Below are 20,006 nucleotides of genomic sequence, written 5' to 3' on the forward strand. Positions count from 1 at the left end.
GTGTGCAAATGCAGCTAAGATATTCTCTCCTCCAGCCTTGAACAGTCGCCTAACCCCCCTCCACATCTGGGGATTCTGGCTCTGAAGCAAAGCTGCTCTACCGGCAGGCCAAGCCTCCTCCAGTGGGGGGGGGGCGGGGGGGCTTGCAACTAATGGCTCCCATCGGCCGCAAGGCGCCTTAACACCAGGAGCCAAGAAGGCTTTTTCCCCCACTTCCTCCTTAAGCTGCTAATGCAAAGGGCAAGAGTTGGCGTTTATCTGGGCAGAGCAGGAATTGCAGGGATCTGGATCGCAGCGAGGCAACTGGGGGGGAGGGAGGGAAGCCGACCCTTCTGTCAGGATTGGCTGGCTCCGCTTATGCCTGTACTGATAGGCTGTGGAAGGGGGGGGGACACTTGGAATAAGGTCAGGGCTCTAGAAAGATGGCTGTTTTTAGCACCCATCACGGTAGGACACGAAGTGGGCCTGGGTAGGTGGGACCCAGGACAGCCGCGGGGTTAATTTCGACCCCTGCAAGATCCCCTGTGTGTGGAAGTGCTTTCGGCTGCGTTTCCCCTTCCTCTCCTAGAGGCTGCAAGCAGCACGACTGAGAATTACCTGGACATCAAGGGGACTTGCCACGCTCACCCCAGATTAGTGGGGCCGGACACTTCTCGGAAGCAGCCCTCTCCTCCTGCAGACGGACCCAGGCTGCAGCAGCAGCAGCCGCCTGCACTGAGGCAGCTCTCGGGGCATCCGAAACGCTCCGTCTTTGGGGCTTGAGTGCGCGGCTGCAGCCCTGCAGGGAACGGGAGCGGCAGCGGCAGCGGCAGCGGCATATGGATCCCAGAAGCTCGATTTTGATGTGGTTAAGGCACAAGCCACAGCGCTCCCGTTCAAACGGGGAGATAATCTGGTGGCCAGCAGCTGCCAAGCCACGTGAAGGGGATACCCGCAGTGGGGTGACTCCAAGGAGCCCCGATCCTGCGCCTGGAGGGTTGGAAAAGATTGGTGAGTTTGGCGAAGACCGGGGTGGGGCGGCAGGTATATGCAAGCTTTATTTGATGCCATTTCATTCTCATTGCAGGCTGTCAAATATGCCCTTTGCGGAATTCAGAGGCCAAATTAGAAAGACGTAACTTCTTATTGGATAAACTGCAAAGGAAGAAAAAAAGGAGAGAAGGGTTTATAAACAGGGAGGGATTGTGTGTGTGTGTGTGTGAGAGAAAGAGAGAGATAATACTATAAGTATCCTACACAAGGACAAATTCCTTTGAATGTCATTTACTTTTCATGCTAAACAAATTACTTAGGAAAGGGAATGTGATACTCGCTCTATGAAAGGGCCAGCTGAGAATAATGAAAAAGAGAAAAGGAGGCTTTTACACTCCCTGTTTTGCACCACAGGTGATGCACTCTTCTGGGGGGGGGGGTTCAAACTTGGTCCCTTCTTCTCTTTCTCCTCCTTGGGAGAGAATGGCTTTCATCCATCCCCCCCCCTACAGATTCCCTGTTGCACTGCTTCCATTCTGGAGGCAGGTGCAGCACCTCCTTTGCACACACACACACCCCAGTTGAGCCCCTGCAGAAGGGAAGGATCTGGAGGAGGAAAGATCTCTGTAGGTGAAAGAGGCACCTGCCCACCTTTTCTTGATGTAGCTTGGGCAGGGGAGCCTATGGGAACTATGGAATGTATGGGACCCTCGATCCTGTCTTCCCCCTAATTAGCGTAGGGCAGGACATAGAGATTAATGGAACTCTCCTGCCTTCATTAACCGCTTAAACCAGGGCTGCCCAACTTTTTCCAGTCCAAGGAGGAACATCTGCCAGCAAGGGGAGGACCATCTAACCAAGATGCCAGGCATGATTGTGAATCAAAGCTCTGCCCATTGAGATGGCCCTCTTGACTCTTACTACCTCCCTTCTACCCCCAGAGACTTCTGAGTGCGGTGGCCACACTTAGCATTTACATATAAAGTCTTGTTTTTGTTTATTACAATATTCAAATTTGTTACAAGGTTTCAACTCCTTATCTTCTTCAAGGCAAAATGACTTCTAATTTCTATTTTTTTTTTTAATTTGATTTATATGCCTCCCTTCTCCGGAGACTCAGGGCGGCTTACAATGCGTTAAGCAATAGCCTTCATCCTTTTGTATATTTATACAAAGTCAGCTTATTGCCCCCACAAACTGGGTCCTCATTTAACCTACCTTAGAAAGGATGGAAGGCTGAGTCAACCTTGAGCCTGGTGAGAATTGAACTCGCAGTAATTGCAGGCAGCTGGTCTTAATCACAATGCTATCAGTCTGCTGAGCCACCAGGCCCCTATTGATTCCAAACCATGTAGTTTTCTGTGTAATAGGGATTATTAATATTGTTATGGTTGCTATTTAGATTTATGAGGCTTCCAAACCAGAAATATTCCAGGTATGGCTGGGGGTTTCTTTGATTTCATCTGGGTTTGTTTTTTTTAACTTAGCACTTTAGAAGTTGGGATTCCCTGGGGGTCTCCCATCCAAATATCAGTGAGGCCAAACTGACATCAGAGCTCAGAGTGGGTTGGTTAGCTATTGCCATTTTACATATAATTATAAAACACAATTAATATGAATATCTTCAGTCTTTTATTTAGTAATTCCCCAACCCACGTACAATTTGATTATACCTTTTGGAGGTTCCTTGAGTTCAAAACCCAGAGCTTTAAGGCTTCATGCAGCTCTAAGTGCTCAGGTGTTGCATCTGATTTTTTTAAAAAGAGTTCCTTTTGTTCAATTGGCAATGTATTTAGTGTTGTCAGGCATAAAAGTGCTGAATTCAGCATGGAAGAGCTGCCCATTTCATTCTTGGCCCTCACCTGTCTATCATTTGTCACTAAAATGCTGCAGTGGACTGTTGCATCCAAACTGCAAAGAAGCCAGCAGGATTAAGTGTAAAAACTGGCTCACATTTGTTCAGTAAACCTGCAAAATCTATTTCTTTGCTTGGTAGTGTTTATACAGGCACATCACTGCATCTGACTCTTTGCCATATGAAGAAAAAGAGGGGGTGAGGGAGAGAGAGAGCAATCCCTGCCCCCAAAATCATACAATTTATATTTTGCACATCAGGAAACAATGGAGGGGGAGGGGATAGGAAGAGAGCGGGTGGGAGAAGATGATGGTCCCCATAGCCACTTAATGCAGATCATTAAGAGAATTATAATATATAATAATGGCTTTAATGCATTACTGTCTTGAAGAATTGAACTGTGGTTTGAATTTAACTGTCTACCAGCATACACAGTGTGCGTACAGTGTATGCAAATATAAAAATATAGTACAGGTAGTCCTTGACTTATAACCATAATTGAGTCTGGAATTATGGTCATAGCAGCCATTAAGAGGGTCACCACATGACCATGCCCGTGTTTATTATCCTTCCTGTGGTGGTTATACAATCATTAAATATATTCATTATATCCAATGGGCATTTGTCACAAAATATCACTCACTTGGCTGCAGGACCCTGCAAACGGCTGGAAATGTGAGCTGGTTGCCAAGCACCCAAAATGTCATGTGACTGGTGGGTGGGATACAACCATCATACCTTTGAAAACAGGTCATAAATTGCTCTTCAAATGGTTGCTAAGTTACCAGTCATTAAACAAGGACTAGGACTTCCTGTAAACGTAATTAATTAAGAGAGGGGATCTGTAATTGCATTTCCTTCTGAAATGTTGTTTTCATATTGCTTAGGATTCATTGTAAACAAACTCTATGTTACACTGTATTTTCAGTGGCAAACAGGCCTGTTCAGTCATGGGTTCCACTCCCAGGTAGACTTTAAATTACAGGTTCTGTGCTGTGTGCAGCTTTTGAAAATACTACGTAAAAATGATATTATGATTTCTCAATATATTAAAAACCTGAATTGGTTCATAACAGATACAAACAGTATTACAATATAAAAACAATCCATTTTAAAAAAAATATTAGGATTAGCTACTGAGGAAAGGTAATATTTAAAAATGTGTTCTGGAAATAAAACAGTGAAGTAGTTCTTGATTGTAATTTTTTTTTTTAAATTTGATTTATATGCCGCCCTTCTCCGAAGACTCAGGGCGGCTTACAATGCGCTCAGCAATAGCCTTCATACTTTTGTATATTTTATACAAAGTCAACTTATTGCCCCCACAAACTGGGTCCTCAATTTACCTACCTTAGAAAGGATGGAAGGCTGAGTCAACCTTGAGCCTTGGCGAGATTCAAACTTGCAATAATTGCAGACAGCTAAATGTTAATAACAGGCTTTTAGAATGTTGAGCTATCCAGGCTCTTGTAATTGTAATGTCAGGCTTTTCCCAATAAATGAGGTAAAACTGGCACAAACCGATCCAGCAGCTTCTGCTAAGCAGCTTTATTGCAGAAGAGCTAAGAAATCTTCAGATGCAAGTCCTATTTGCAGTAAATTCCGTGTTCAAATGTTTGCTCCACTTGCAGGGGGCTGCCGTGGCAAGCAGAGGAGAATGGGCTTGCTGGTACGTCATCTTGACAGTGGCTTGTTGTGGTTTTACATTGTGAAAGACTAAAAGATTGGGAACTTCTTATACTTAACAAATATATACTTACTTCTGACCCACGAGGACACCTAGATACTAGTCACAGTTATCACTGTTGAGCCACATGCCCCTTCTATATCTGTGCGTTTGTTTTTTTCTTGCCTGAGTGCCTAATCTTAAATTTCTCACCACTTATTGGCTAGGGCCTAATGCTAACGCTCTTCAAAAGTTTCAGCATTTCCCCCCAGCTTGGTGCCCTCTGCAAATTTAATGAGCTCCCCTTCTGTCCCCTCATCTAGGTCATTTATGAAGATATTGAAGAGTACTGGGCCTAAAACAGTAAACTTTTCATTTTAATGTAAATTTTAATTTGTTCTTAACCTGGGGTTTTAAATTTGTCTTGGGCTAAATTGATTTAATTCGATTTTACTTCTGTTCTTACATTTTTGTATTCTATGTGTTTTATCTCGTGCCTGTTCAGCGCCCTGAATCCTTCGGGAGTAGGGCCTAATGCTAACGCTCTTCAAAAGTTTTAAATCAAATAAAATGAAAAAAAAAATGAAAATGAAATGAAAAAAAATAAAACAGAACCTTGAGCTACTCCACTGCATGCTTCCCTCAGGCAGATGTAGCTCCGTTGAGGACCACATGCTGAATGTAATTCGTCATCCAACTGCGAAACTATCTGGTGGTGATCCTGTCTTCCCACATGGTTCAATCCGGTAGCAGTTCGGAACTGAGCGTGCATGTGTGCACGCTTGCTTTGCTCGCGGCTTTTCTGCACATGCACAGAATTTTCTGTGCGTGCGTAGAACGTCCATGATGATGTCTGGGCAGGTGGGCGGAGCCTCCCGCTGCCGCCACTACCGGTTCACACGAATCAGGGAGAACCAGTAGAAACACACCACTGGTTCAGTCTCACCAAAAAGTAGGCTGTGGTCTACTTTGTCAAATGCCTTACTGAAGTCTAAATATACTACATACACAGGATTGTCCTTATCCACTAATTCAGTCATTTTATCAAAGAAGGCAATAAGTTTTATCTGGCAGTATCTGCTTTTAACGTATTCATGCTAGCTTCTAGTAATCAATCGCCTTAGTTCATTCTGAGACTTAGCTTTCCTGACTCTATCCTTGTACATTTGGTCTATTTGCTAGTATTCTGCTCTAGTCATATGCCCCTCTTTCCATTTTTAATACTTGTCCTTTTTTCAGAAAGCTCTTTGTACATCAATGTTAGTTTCATCTGGAGTTTCTTGGGGTTTTTTCTCCATGGTACTGTTTTTGTTTGGGCCTTTATTGTTTATTTTTCAGAGTTTACTAAGCATCCTGAATGGTTTTTCTCTCTAGGATTTCTATTCTTGGTATTTCATCCTTGGTATTATTTTTGATCACATTACAAAAAAGATGTTGAGATGTTGGGAAAAGTGCAAAGAAGAGCAAATATGACAAGTAAAGACCTGGAGACTTAAACATATGAAGAACGGTTGCAGGGTCTGGGTTTTGCTAGTCTAGAGAAAGAAGGACTGGGGGGGGGGACATGATAGCAGTATTCCAATATTTGAGAGGTTGCCACAGAGAGGAAGAGGTCAACTTATTCTCCAAAGCACCAGAGGGCAGGACAAGAAACAATGGATGGGAGACTTCCGGTTTGGTGTCATGACGAGACAGTCGGGGAAATAGCGGGCTCTGATGAGTGTCACGAAAACCCCAGCTGCCGAACCGCTGCCGATAGGTCTTCGGACCAGAACCGTCCTGCAGGGATGGGGAAGAAAGAGGGGTGCCTCGGATGACCAAGAGGAACAGGCAAGTTCCTCTGAGGTCAGAGGGAACTCTCTGTGAGTTGGCGGCAGGGAGTGGCAGCCATGGTGGCTGCCACGAACCTGGGACAACTGGGCTAAGAATAGAGCTGGAGAGAAGAAAGAAATGGAAGGAAGTATTTTTGAAGCCGGGTGAGTGACAGCCAACTCAGGCTTGAATAACAACAAGAGAAACATCTTACAACTATAAGACCCCTAAATGTGCAATAGCTGCTAAGGAACATGGGGGCAAAGAGGATTTTGAAATGTAATTTGGAAGAGACAAAAATCCAAATGAAAATTGATTTCTGAATAAACTAATTGAAAACTTTAAATAATTGGATATGGTTAAAGGATTGGAAAGAAATAGAGATCCTTTTTTCCCCCCTTTCTTTTTTAAATGGCAAGAAAAATAAAAGAATGGACAATAAGCTTAAAGAAGAAAAAAAGGGGGATGTATAAATAAAAGGGGAAAAAAGAAAAAAATGGGAAGAGCTATTTAAATTTGGACTGGACTTTAAATATGATTTGATATTTTTAAATTGAAAAAGAAAAAAGAGAAGTCAAGTAAGATCGTGATGTAATGGAAACAAAATGGATACTTATTAAGCAATTGGAAATTGTGGATTGCAGAGAGATACCATCTGGAGTAAAAAGGAACATTGCAACTTGGTTCTTTGTTTTGGAAAATTGTGAACTTCACCAGATAATAAATGTGAGAACTTGTAGAGGAGGATTTTCTTGTCTACAAGAGGATTGACTTTTGGAGGAATAGAAAAAGAAATAGAAGGGAATACAATGGAACTTTTATAATTGGAGCAACTATTTGATTTGGAGAATGGAAATAAAAGAAATCACTATAATATTGCACAGAGGACAAAATTTGAGGATATAAAAATCGAAATGGAATATATATGTATGGACAAGAAAATGAAGATGGAGAAATAAGACATAGAAGTGGAAAATGTATTTATTTATTTATTTATTGGTTTTATTTATATGCCGCCCTTCTCCGGACACTCAGGGTGGCTTACAATGCGTTAAGCAATAGCCTTCATACTTTTGTATATACCTGCTTAGTAGGGCTTTCCCCCCCCCAAGCGGTATTCTTTTTTTTACAAAGTCAGCTTATTGCCCCCACAGTCCGGGTCCTCATTTTACCTACCTTGAAAGGATGGAAGGCTTAGTCAACCTTGAGCCTGGTGAGATTTGAACTTGCAGTAATTGCAGGCAGCTAGTGCTACTTTAACAACACTTAGTCAACTGTGCCACCAAGGCTCATTACTGCACCACCAAGGCTCATTAAATAAAGAAGATAAAGATATTGTGATTAAATGTGAACAAATAATTGAACATGTGCGCTACATGTTCTAAGCCCTACATGGCTTAGGCCCGGGGTACTTGCAGGACCATCTCCTGCCTGCTTCCCACCATCCTGTCCGCTCTCACAGAGCCGCTCTCTTCAGGGTACCGTCAACCAGGCAATGCCGTCTGGCGACGCCCAGGGATAGGGCATTCTCCGTGGGCGCCCCTACCCTTTGGAACGAACTACCCACCGAGCTCTGGACGGCCCCGGATCTCTGCTCCTTCCATCGAGACCTGAAGACTTGGCTTTTCCAATGAATGGGCTGATGCTGATTCTTGGGTTTTATTATTTATTGATTTTATTTTGGTTTTAACAGGATTTTATTATTTTATCATTGTATGGTTTTAACCTGTGTTCGCCGCCCTGAGTCCTTCGGGAGAAGGGTGGCATATAAATACTGCCAAATAAATAAATAAATAAATAAATGTGAATATTAATAATAAAAAGGAAGTCTCTAGAGATTATATTAAGACTAACAATAACACAGTGATGATTATAATGAGATTAATAATGATATAATGATTATATGGAGATTAATACTGAATGATAAAAGAATAAAAGCTTGGAAAATATTAAGAAATTTAAAGAAGTCCAGGACCTGGATTTATAAAATGACTATATTGAGATAAACAAATATGAGAAGAATTATGTTACAGATATTTAGAAATGAAATAAGGATTGAAGCTAAAATATATGGAAAATAGATTACATTAAAAGAAATATAGCAATGGATATAATGAACCAATTTTTTATTAAGATGTTAAAAAATATTATTTGAGGAAATTGATGGTTATAATAACTGTGATATTGTTTAAATACCTATAACAATTGTTATAATTTGAATATTTTTAATAATATAACTATAAAAGTAAAAGATGATTAACAGTGAGAAAAATAAAGATAATTATACTGGGATTAACAGTAAATAAAATGATTACACTGGGATTAACAATGGAATAAAGATAATTGCACTGGGATTAACAGTGAGAAAAATAAAGATGATTACACTGGGATTAACAGTGAATAAAGATGTATTTTGTACATAGGGATTAACAGTGGAAGGATAAAAGAAAAGGTTAAATTAGAAAATTGATAGCTATAATAATTGGGATATTGTTTAAATATGTATAACATTTGTGATAATTTGAACATTTATTACCTAAGTGAAAAAGAAAAGAAAACTGAAACAATATGATTATGATTTATAAACAAAAATTACTTAATTAGTGTTATATAAATGGTATGGTTTGATAGATAGAATTTAGGATAATTGGGAAATTGTGTTGAAAAGCATTATTTGAACTAAGAACTGTTTAAATGTTAAATTGCTATATTTCTAAAATTAAAAATAAGATTTAAATTTGATAAAGTAATAATGGAATAAAGATTTGATGAGCATAATGATATATAAATATCATGTTTGAATTGTATTGTTAATAGTGAGGATTTAGGGTAAGAATTGTTGTATTATGAGTTATTAATTGAATTAAGAATTAAGGTGGGTTAATAGAAGGGTAATTGTTTTGATTAAGTAAATATGTGTTAATTTTTTTAAAGATGGTATTAGTTGAATATGTGATATAAGATTTAGAAATAAGTACTATGGCAAAATAGTATAGATAAAATTTTGTTAAAGATTTTGTTAAAAATTGAACAAAGTGATGACCAGATCAAAGCTCTGTTCCAAAAGGATGTAATTTGTATGTTTGGAAAAAAATAAAAAAACTTTTTGGCAAAAAAAGAAACTGGATGGAAACTAGTCAAGGAGAGAAGCAACCTGGAATTAAGGAGAAACTTCCTACCAGTGAGGACAATTAACCAGTGGAACAGCCTGCCACCAGAAGTTATGGATACTCCATCATTGGAAGTTTTAAGAAGAGACTGGACACCCATCACATGTCTGAAATGGTATAGGACAGGGGTGTCAAGCTGGATTTCTTCAAGAGCCAGATCAGCATTGTAGTTCTCCGTGGGCGGGCTGGGGTGGGTGGGTGGGAGATGGGAGACAGGCCGGATGCCTCCTGCAGCCCTTTGCCAGCCAAAACGGGGTGGGGGGGCTCCCTGCACCCGTCCTTGCCCTGTTTCGGCTGCCAGAGGCACTGCGGGCCAGTCCTTTGCTATTTCCAGGCCGGCCCCGCAGGCCAGATTTAAGGCCTTGAGTTTGACACCCCTGGTATAAGGTCTTCTGGGGTGTTGCACTAGAAGACCTCCAAGGTCCCTTCCAGCTCTATTCTGATTGAGATGGTCTCTGCAGCCAGAGGGATCTCCCCTGCTTGCATCAGAACTACAGATGATAGCCAAGCCAGCCTTATTTTCTTTTTTCAAAAAATAGTTTTCTGACCCTTTGATGTGCACAAAAATACTCATACAAAAACCTGAGTGGATCCTCATTCTATTTTGCTCTTCGGTCAAGGGGAACTATTTGTGAAGCTCCTCTGTCTTGCCTCTCAGTTCAGAATATTTGCTCTTCACCCTCTTTTTTTTAAAGCAAAAGCATTTGCTGTGACGTTCATTTTAAAACTTGCACCCAAAGGTAGCACCAAATCTAGTGGTTAAGGCACCAATGTAGAAAGTGGGAGACCGTGAATTCTAGTCCCACCTTCGCATGGAAGCCAGCTGGGTGACCTTGGGCCAGTTACTTGCTCTCAGCCCAACTTACCTCACAGGTTTGTTGTTTTGGGGAAGGTGTATGGGATATATACACCTTCGGTGTATGAGTCCTTCGGGAGAAGGGCAGTATAATAATATAATAAATAATAATAATAATAATATATTTGCTGCCTTGAGTTATTTGTAAAAATAATAAAGGTAGTAAATAAATAATTAAATAAGTAAGTGCCATATCTTTTGCAAGATCCAAAGATTTTCAGAAGCTTCCCCAATTGCACAGGATTTAATTTCCCATTTCACTGATTTAATTTGAGAATGACATAAATTTTTCAATCCTTTTAACTTTGGTCTTTATACTGAGAAGGCTGCAAAGTGGTAGAAAAGGTGACGCTACACCTTATATTTTCAGCTTTGGTGAGCAGGAAACATTTCAGCTTCCTAAGCTGTGTCTGGAATATGCTAACTTTTTGAGGAGTGGGAACTGTGATTGTTGTGTCCACGATGACCTTCTAAATGGATATGTCAGTTAAATTCATATTCTGCTAAAAGATTTTCGGAATGAATATTCCTTGGTTGTCTTGTTGCCGATCTCAGAGAGGCCGAGTATTATTATTATTATTATTATTATTATTATTATTATTATTATTATTATCATCATCATCATCATCATCATCATCATCATCATCATCATATCATCATCATCAACAACAACAACAACATTCAAATTAAAAACTGATCATCCTCAGACTCTAGTTCCTTTCCTTAACAAATCACTGTGCTTATTGAGATACATGTTTTAAAACAATACCAGGTAACTTACACTTCCATTAGAATCAAATTAAATACATCTCCCAGGCTGCCAGAAGTAAACTTCTGAAGCTAGAATTTTGTACTTATTCTCAAGCCATAAAACCTGGTGCAAATGTATAGAATATTTTGAGGTGAAAAAAATGCATGTTGATGCTGAAATGCATGCAAAGAAATCAGGAAATTTCACCCCTCAGAATTATACTATAACTTTGCGGCAAATGATCCGTTTTTGGCTGTTTGTTTCCCTCTTATTCATGAGAGAAAATCTGGAGTGGGTGTAAGCACAGAAACAAAAAATCTTATTCGCATTCAAACTCTGCAAAACTCTCAATCCCCAAAATTCTTCTCTTTCACCATCACTTTCCTTACAGTTATTCCCTGGGTGTGTGGGTTGGGGAGTGTGGTTGGGGAATGGGGGAGAGGGAGGGGGGAGAGAGAGAGAGAAAGAGAATGAAAGAGAGAGAGATAACAGAAAGAAAGAAAAAGAAAAAAAGGGGAAGAGAAAGAGACAGAAAGATATAGAGAGAGAGATAGAAAGGGAGGGGGGAGAGAAAGAGAGGGAGGGAAAGATGGGGGAAGAGAAGGAGCGAGAAAGAGACTTCCAGTTGACATTGCAGTGGGAACAGACTGGAAAATAGTGGGCTCTGATGAGCTGTGCGAAATCCAGTTGGATGAACCCCTGCTGGGAGGCTTTCGAGCCATAGCTGTCTTGTAGGGACAGTGAAGAAAGGAGAAGTGTTTCATGGACCGCAAGGAATTGGCAATTTCCTTGCTGGAACAGAAACAGCTCTCCCAAGGTGGCATCGGGGGTGGCGGACATCTTGTGGCCACCTTGAAGCTGGGACAATCGAACCAAATAATTGTGCAGGAGTGGCAATTGGACGGAGTGCTAGAACTGGGTGAGATAAATGCCAATTTATACTAAGAAAAATCGAAATTGAAGTTTTAAAAGACTTTCTGAGCTTTGACTATCAGCTATTTGGCATTTGGGGGGAAAATACATGTGGAACAAAGAGAAGGTGTGGACTGTAATATAAAGAATCTAAGAGAAAGTCTTGGATTTGGAAAATTGGGAAAAGCAAAAGATTTTAAAAAGGAAAAAAATGAGGTGGGTATATTTTAACTTTTGAAGCTCAGGAGAGCGAGGGAAATGTGTGTATGCCTGTGTGAGAGCAAGAGGACCTTCTCCCAATCACAGCTGGATCCGGCTGCCTCCATGCCTTTTCTAACCGCCCCCAGACTGTTTGGTAGTCCCAAAGGACCATGACCTACAGACTCTGAAAAGCAAGGGGCTTTAGCCAGAGTGCAGGATCTTCTGTTAGAGAAAAGAGAGACTTTGTGAAAAAGGAAACTGAGGAGTGAGAAGGTCACCCCTGGGCAGCCAGCAGGGAATCACTGGGCAGAGTCCTAATCAGAAAAGGAGGGGCTCGTACTCTGATTAATGTAGGTGGACGGAGTCCTCCCAGGCCACTTGCCTGAAAACCCAGGGCGGCAGACCGCAGGCTGAAAGGTACCTTCACCTCGTGGTGCAGAGTAAATCTGTGGGTTGCAAGAGACCCAGGAAAGAAACCTTGGAGTCTCATTGGGGACAGTGGGAAGAGCAGCCTACATATGGGGAGCTCAGAGTCAAGGTTCCCACCGAGATCTCCACTTGGGAGACAGAAATTTGGAATCAGGAAAAATTGCTCATCCAGGCAAGGATGAAGGAAAGGCACATGTGCAGGTTGTGTGAGGAACGGACACTGCTCAGTGACGAAGCTGAAAAAAACAGTTTGGCTAAATAAAGATACTTAAAAGAAAAGAAAAAATATAGTGACATTGATCTTTCTACCCTTCTAGATTTTTGCCTTTCCTAATTTAGATTATCTGAGATTTATGGTGAGAGTGATGACCAAGGTGTGTAAACCGGAGAGTCCCGTTTTCCCTTTTTTCTTTTTTCTTTTCTCTTTTCCTTGTCTTTGTGTGTATATGTGTGTGAAAGCCTTTGTGTGTCCTCAAAGTAAATGTAATTGTTAAATGTCTCTAATCCCTAGAGACAACATTACTAATTTAACAACTGCAGTAATTCACTTAACAAATATGGCAAGAAAAGTCATAAAATGAGGCAAAACTCACTTAACAAATTTCTCACCTAGCAACATAAATTCTGGGCTTAATTGCAGTTGTAAGTCAAGGGCTGCCTGTATTACAGATCAGCCTACTTTAACCATATTATTGTGTCAGACCAGAATTATTGGTTAAGCAGCCATTACTCCTCAAAACTGGGGGTGCAGGATTGGTTGTTAAATAATTTTTTCAGATCTAATTTTGAAAGCAAGTAAGTAAGACTGATTTATGTGATAAGGAGCAATAAAGTTCTTTTTTTTTTTTTAACTTAATAGAGTTTGGGATATGCCTGTGGATGGCTAAGCATTATATGCAATACCAGGCTATTGCAGTTCAACAAATTGTGGTTAGAAATTCTGGGCTTAAAATTATATAGATGGAAGTCAGCTGTTCTTTCTCTCTCTTCATGGAACCTCGGAATTTCTAGATAAGAGCTTATCTGTGGGCTGAATGGCATCACAAGTATTACTTTGGGATGTGAAGGGTCAACATGAACAAGATGAATGAATGACTAAATGGCTGCTTTGAAGGAATTTAGGTTGGAATTTAAGGTTTCTCAGCATCTGTATTTGTTCCTATTCCATAGGCTCAGTCCCAGGGAGGATGTGAAAGATGACTGACCATCCTCAGATGCCTTCAGATCCTTCTACAGCAAATATTTCTTGCCCTCCCTGGGAAGAAATATGCCATCCTCCCCAAAGGTTAAGCCATTGCTCAGCTGCTGAGTCTGGAAAGGATATCGTGTGGGAAGATACATATGGAAATGAGCTGATCTTTGCCTTAGATGATGAGGAAGCTCCAGCTCCAAACTCAGCCAACAGTTTTTTCTTTCAGGAAGATGATTGCCAAGAGCCTACCTTCTGTGGATCATCCTCTCCTCTGTTTCCTCTTGAATCAGATTTCTCACCTGCACTCCCTATTTCTCACTCCCTGTCTCCAACTCACTCAGCATCTCAGAGATCAACTGGCTTGGAAAACTCACACAACCCCAAACCCTTAATCAACTTGGTGAAATCCCTGTCAACTGAAATTGAGCCTCGGGAAAGCCCATCTCTCAAACCCCAGCCTTTGTTGAGCTTGGTCAAATCCATTTCCACTGAAATTTCTCGCTTGGAGCCCGAGGTGACGCTGTCCAAATCAGACTCTAAACTCAACGTTCATCTCTGGCGACAAATCACCCAGCCCAGGAACAAAAATGGCGATTCCAGGACTGCTCCATCATCTCCCAACCATTCTCCTTCAGAGAACAAGGGCAGCTTCTTCAAGGCTCAGGAAGCCAAGTTTGAAGACACCAGAAGGAGGTTTTCAGAAGCCATGCAGGAGCCACTCAGCAGGCTCAGCAAAATCATTGGGGATGAAAATAATGTGTCCCCCAAGCTTCGATTACCCCTCTCCGGGCACCAGCAAGGTGCTGATTTCCTTTCTCATCATTTCAAGGGCTCTCCCATCTTGGAGAGCAATTTGGAACCTCCCCTCCATGAGACAGATTGGACTGAGACCATTTCATTGGGGAGAGGGGAAATGGAAGAGCGGAAGTGGGGCTCCTCTCCACATTGCCAGCATGAAGTGGGCCCCTATGGGGATGTCTTCCAGGAGGCTGACACAACTGAGAAAAAAAGCAAGGCCACAGGCGAAATGCAGACTCTCTTGCCTCTTGGGGCAGTCCAGCCCCCCAAGTGCTGCAGCCCAGTGCCATGTAAAGTTCTCACCTGGATTGCCATCTTGGCCTACAATTACCTGGTCCTCCCATTGCCTCCTTATATCTCCGGCCTCTGCCTTGGCTTAGCCTGCGGGTTCCTTCTTGGTCTCCTGGTTATTTTATTGCTGGTGCCGAAGCGTGCCCTGTCCCCACAGAAAAGACCCCCTCCTCAGGGCATGCTGCCCTTGCAAGTGATCCCTCAACAGCCATGGGACCTCCATGTGCTCAAGGTAGGGTGGGGTCACTGGTGCCCCCTATGGGATCAGTGGGAGGAAGCCCAGAGCTGAACTTGCTTCTTTTCTTTAGAAAACAGACTCTTTAATTATACAGGAAAAGGGATACGATGATAGAAGGCTGAGCTTTTTCAAGAAAGCAAATTCAGGCAGACCGTGTTTAACAACTGATCTGTTTAGTGAACTGCCAAAGTTACAATGGTGCTGAAAATATAACCAGTCCTCGTATTTATGACAATTGCAGTGTCACACGGTCATATGATCAGTCACTATTTGTGTGCTTTATAGCTAGCTTCCCACAAGCAGAGTCCATGGAGAAGTCAGCAATAAAATTGTGAATTGGAGTCATTTGATGCCTCCTTAGCAATTGTGTCATTTAACGGCAGTTGCCAGTCCCAACTGTGGTCACAAAGTGAAGGCTACTTGTATAGCCTGTTGGACACTCACTAGTGTCCCTTTCCCATTGTCCCCTGACGTCCAGCATGCCAATATTCGAGCCACAGCATTCCTCAACACTTGGAAGGCCTTGAAATGTATCATGGAGATAAATTATTTGTAATTATTCAGCTTTAAGGTGGAAAAAGGAAAAGAAAAATGAAAGGTGTTTAAAATTTAGAACATTTAATTTTAATGGTGCTAGAGATTGAAGCAAGACTGGATGAGGGTTCCCTTGGAAAATTCTGACAATAAACCCTAATTGATGCATAGAATCCCAATAAATAGCAAATAACACTTTGTTGTTATTTGATAGCTCTCTGTAGGACTTTCCTCCCTGACCAGCAACAATCCTTCAGTGGGAAAGCTGAATTCCATCAGCCAAAAGAGCAAATTGTCTGTTTGACATAATTGGCACAAACTGCATTTCCCGTCATGCAACCACTGCAGCTACAGCCTTCCTGAGCAAGTTCTCTTTGATGTGTACTTGTAGGTATTTAAGCTGATGGTGGGCAGGACACCAAAGCTTGGGATAATGGGAATTATTGTCCAATCTAGCCCAAGGCCCTTGGATTGGTGGACTCTGCCCCAGGTTACGCCAGGGCTATAGAGAGGCAGAAGAAGGGGAATATACCACAAGTTTATTGCAGCTTTGGTGTGCGACACCTAACTTGCAAAAACAGCTCTGAGCAGGTTGGATAGAAGCATAAAAAAGTAACCACAAGAAAAACAACCACAAGAAACATTGAGAACCAAAGTTAGACTGACAGAATAGCAAAATAGAAGGATAACTAAATAACTGAGGCCAAATCCTAATATAATACTCTGTAAAACCTTTCATTCTGGATGGATTGAGCTTGCTTCCCAACCTAATACCTGATGGGAAGAATCTGCTTTTCACAACTGTACAGAAGGCTCTCGGGATTGGGACCATCCATTTTTTGTGTGTGGAATCATTTTTTTTTAATGGGAAGGAAGTGGAGGGCCTGTTTCGAAACAGGATAGAGATTATTTCATAGAATCATGGGATCATAGGGCTGAAAGGGACTTCTGAGGTCTTCCAGTCCAACCCCCTGCCTAAGGCAAGATACCTTATTGCATCCCATACAAATGGCTGTCCAGTTTTTTCTTGAACACCTGTTTTAATTATTTGACCCTGTTTCTATTTTTATACTTGCCCTTCTTGTCAGCGAGCTCTTTCTGTAACCATGCTGGTCTTGTCTGGTCTGTTGTTTTTCTTTCTCTGTGCTATTGTTTTTGTTTTCGCTTTTAGTATTTCATTTTTCAAGTTTCCCATGCATGCTATGCCACCTCAGACACCCAGAGTCATTTGCAACAAGATGAGCAGCAAATAAATTCAATTAAATAAATAAATAAATAAATAGCAATAGCACTTAGACTTATATACCGCTTCACAGTGCTTTCCAGCCCTCTCTAAGCAGTTTATAGAGTCAGCCTATTGCCCCCAACAACCTGGGCCCTCATTTTACCAACCTCGGAAGGATGGAAGGCTGAGCCAACCGTGAGCCGCTCAGAATCGAATTCCTGGAGTGGGCAGTGAGTTAGCCTGCAGTACTGCATTCTAACCACTGGGCCACCATGGCTCTTGAACTGTTTTTTCCCCTAAGATTTCCATCCATGGAATCCTTCCTATTTTTTCTTTTAGTTGTTGAAGTTGGCCGTCTTAAAGTCTAAAACACTAGTGTGACTTTGTTCAGTCACCTGTGCCTGCATTATGACAAATTCTAGTATGACATGGTCATTCCTGCAAACTCCCTCAATCATTTCATCCCTATTAGTAAGATTTAAGTCCAGTATAGCTCACTCTCTAGTTCTCACCTCCATCTTTTGGGTGACAAAGTTGTCAGCCAGGAACATCAGAAACCTGTTCTATTTCCCACTCACTGCAGAATTTGTTTCCCAGTTGATGTTGGGGTAGTTAAAGTCCCCCATTATTACAATGGTGTGTTTCCTGCACTCATTAGTTAACTGACTATCAAGGAGTTCATTTATTTCCTTCTCTTGGCTAGGTGGCCTGTGGTAAAGACCTAGAGCAATATTGTTTCTTTTTCCTCTAATATCCACTCAAATAGTTTCAAGAAGGCTTTCTTTTCTAGTATTGTATATTTCTCTACAGGTATTGTACCGTATTTTTCGCACTATAAAATGCACTCCCCCCCCCAAAAAAAGTGGATAGAAATGTCTGTGCATCTTATAGAGCGAATATTGTGGTGGGGGGAGAGGAGTTGGTGCAGAGTCATTGTTTGCCACTGTCACTGCTGCTGCCATTCGCCGCCATCAGGAAACACTCGAGCTTTCGCTGCTGAGCAGCTGATTGGTGGTTGGGATCAGTCTCCTGAAATACCGTCGATCAACTGTTCTAGGCAGCAGGGATTGGATAGATGGCGAATGGCGGTGGCAAACAGCGGTGGCAGCAAACAGCAATGATAGGTGGCGAACTGTAGCAGCAGCAAGCAGCAATAGCAAACAGCGGCAATTGGCAGTGACAGCAATCCCTGCTGCCTAGAACAGCTGATCGGCAGTATTCCAGGAGGCTGATCCAACTGCCCATCAGCTGCTTGGCAGTGAAGGCTCCAGTGTTTTTTGCCGGCGGCAGCAGCTCCACTCAGAGCAGAGCACTGACGAGCCGCATGCTGGGGCTGCAATAAGCTGAAGCTGACCAGGCTCTTTGCTGTTTGCTGCACGGATGCTAATTAGATGAATACTGGATTGATGCTGGGAGACAGAATTAGAATTCTTTTTTCTTGTTTTCCCCCTCTAAAGCTAATGTGCGTCTTATGATCCAGTGGGTCTTATAGTGCGAAAAATACGGTAATTCTTTACATACAATGCAATTCTTCCCCCCCTTTTTTTTTTAATTGGTTCTTTTCATTTGAACAGTGTATAGCTTTCTAGCACTTCCAAGCTTTGATTGCAATAATTTGAGGGTACCTTCATTAAATCCCGAAGAAGACAACAGATTAGGAAATGTGGATAGCAAGGAGATGGAGAAGCAATGATGGAATGCGAATCAAGACATTCAGACCGAAATGTAGGAAGCAGATTCTCTTTCATTATATTGTTAGGAAAAGCAGGCAAATTTCTCTGGGACATTTTTCATGCAACACTTACTTTAATGTGGAGGTAGGTAACCATGTGGTGGCTCTGTACATACAGAGGTACATTATAATGTGTTCTTTTATCAGTATGGCAGGAGCATACATACCTGGCTTCTGCAGTTGTCAGAAAGAGGACAGGGAATGGAGAAAAGAGCTTTGAGGTGTTTTTTCAGAATCCAGAATTTCAGGTTGCCCACCTTTCTCTTTGAAGAAATACTTTCTTTTATTCCAGCAAATCGAGGTCAATAAATAATATCAAGCAGAATGATGACATATATCTTTTTATTCTTCTTTTGAACATTCCCTTACTAAAATGAATTCTTCTTTTCCAGGGTTGGATGAATGAAATGCATTTTTATGATCCTGAGATTTATCATCCTTCTCTGACCCATTCCGTATTTGTGACCTTAGAAAACTCCAACCTGACATTATCTTATCCCCAAAGCAGCATCCCTCGGCGAGCCACCTTTGGTGAAGAGAACTTTGAGGTGGCTTTTGTGACCCACCGACTTTATGATATGAGTGGAGCCAAGGTAAGATTCATCAATAACGTATCTGATGGGGTGGTGGGTGTGTGTAGTAAGTACAGATTTGAAATTTGGTGGAGGCCAGGAGAGCGTTCATCCTTTCATTCTTCCATCTGCAGATATGGTTCAGTCTAAGACCTATGGCACGTGTGCCACCGATGGCACGCGGAGCCATATTGGTGGGCATGCGAGCGTTGCCCTAGCTCATCTCCGGCACGCATGTGTACGCCGGCCAGCTGATTTTTGGGCCTTCTGGGCCCACCGGAAGTTGGGAAACAGGCTGTTTCCAGCCTCCGGAGGGCCTCCAGGGATGGGGAAGGCCATTTTTGCCCTCCCCAGGCTCCTAGAAAGGCTCTGGAGCCTGGGGAGGGTGAAAAACGGGCCTACCGGGCCCACCGGGCCATCACGTGCCAAAAGCGGAGGGAGCATGGGGGGGGGTTGTGCATGCATGCGCAGGGGAGCATGGTACATTGAATGATGGGTGTGGGCACGTGCATGCGTGACCCCCCCGCTCCCCCTGCTTTTGGCACATGATGGCAAAAAGGTTAGCTATCACTGGTCTAAGAGATGCCTCTTAGATAAATTGGGGGTATTTGAGACCCTACGGGAAGAGCTCCCATTCCTTTCTGCAAATGAAGCCTTTCTTCTAGTGTGATCCAGAAGGGTTTAAAGTCCTTCTCTTCCTACTGTATTGATTCAAACTGGACCCTGGGTTTTTAAAAAGATATTCAGTCAAAAGGAAGATCATTTAATTTAAATTGGCGCACCACAACAAAGTGCTCCAC

At 42.2% G+C, this 20,006-nt stretch overlaps 1 protein-coding gene across 2 annotated transcripts in view; it reads left to right on the forward strand.

The window, feature by feature from the left end:
* Positions 1-211: 211 nt before the first annotated feature.
* The window catches only part of LOC117667363 (testis-expressed protein 2-like), a 40,018-nt gene continuing 20,223 nt past the window's right edge, over positions 212-20,006 (forward strand). For both annotated transcript variants that reach the window (XM_034420674.3, XM_034420675.3), the window contains exons 1-3: positions 212-990; positions 13,795-15,137; positions 19,027-19,227. In XM_034420674.3, the coding sequence (XP_034276565.2) occupies positions 13,821-15,137; positions 19,027-19,227 (1,518 nt within the window). In that variant the 5' untranslated portion in view covers positions 212-990; positions 13,795-13,820. The remainder of the gene's footprint in view (positions 991-13,794; positions 15,138-19,026; positions 19,228-20,006) is intronic.

The sequence above is a fragment of the Pantherophis guttatus genome, chromosome 14 (assembly GCF_059756535.1).
Source record: "Pantherophis guttatus breed Tessera chromosome 14, ASM5975653v1, whole genome shotgun sequence".
NCBI classification, from domain to species: domain Eukaryota; kingdom Metazoa; phylum Chordata; class Lepidosauria; order Squamata; family Colubridae; genus Pantherophis; species Pantherophis guttatus.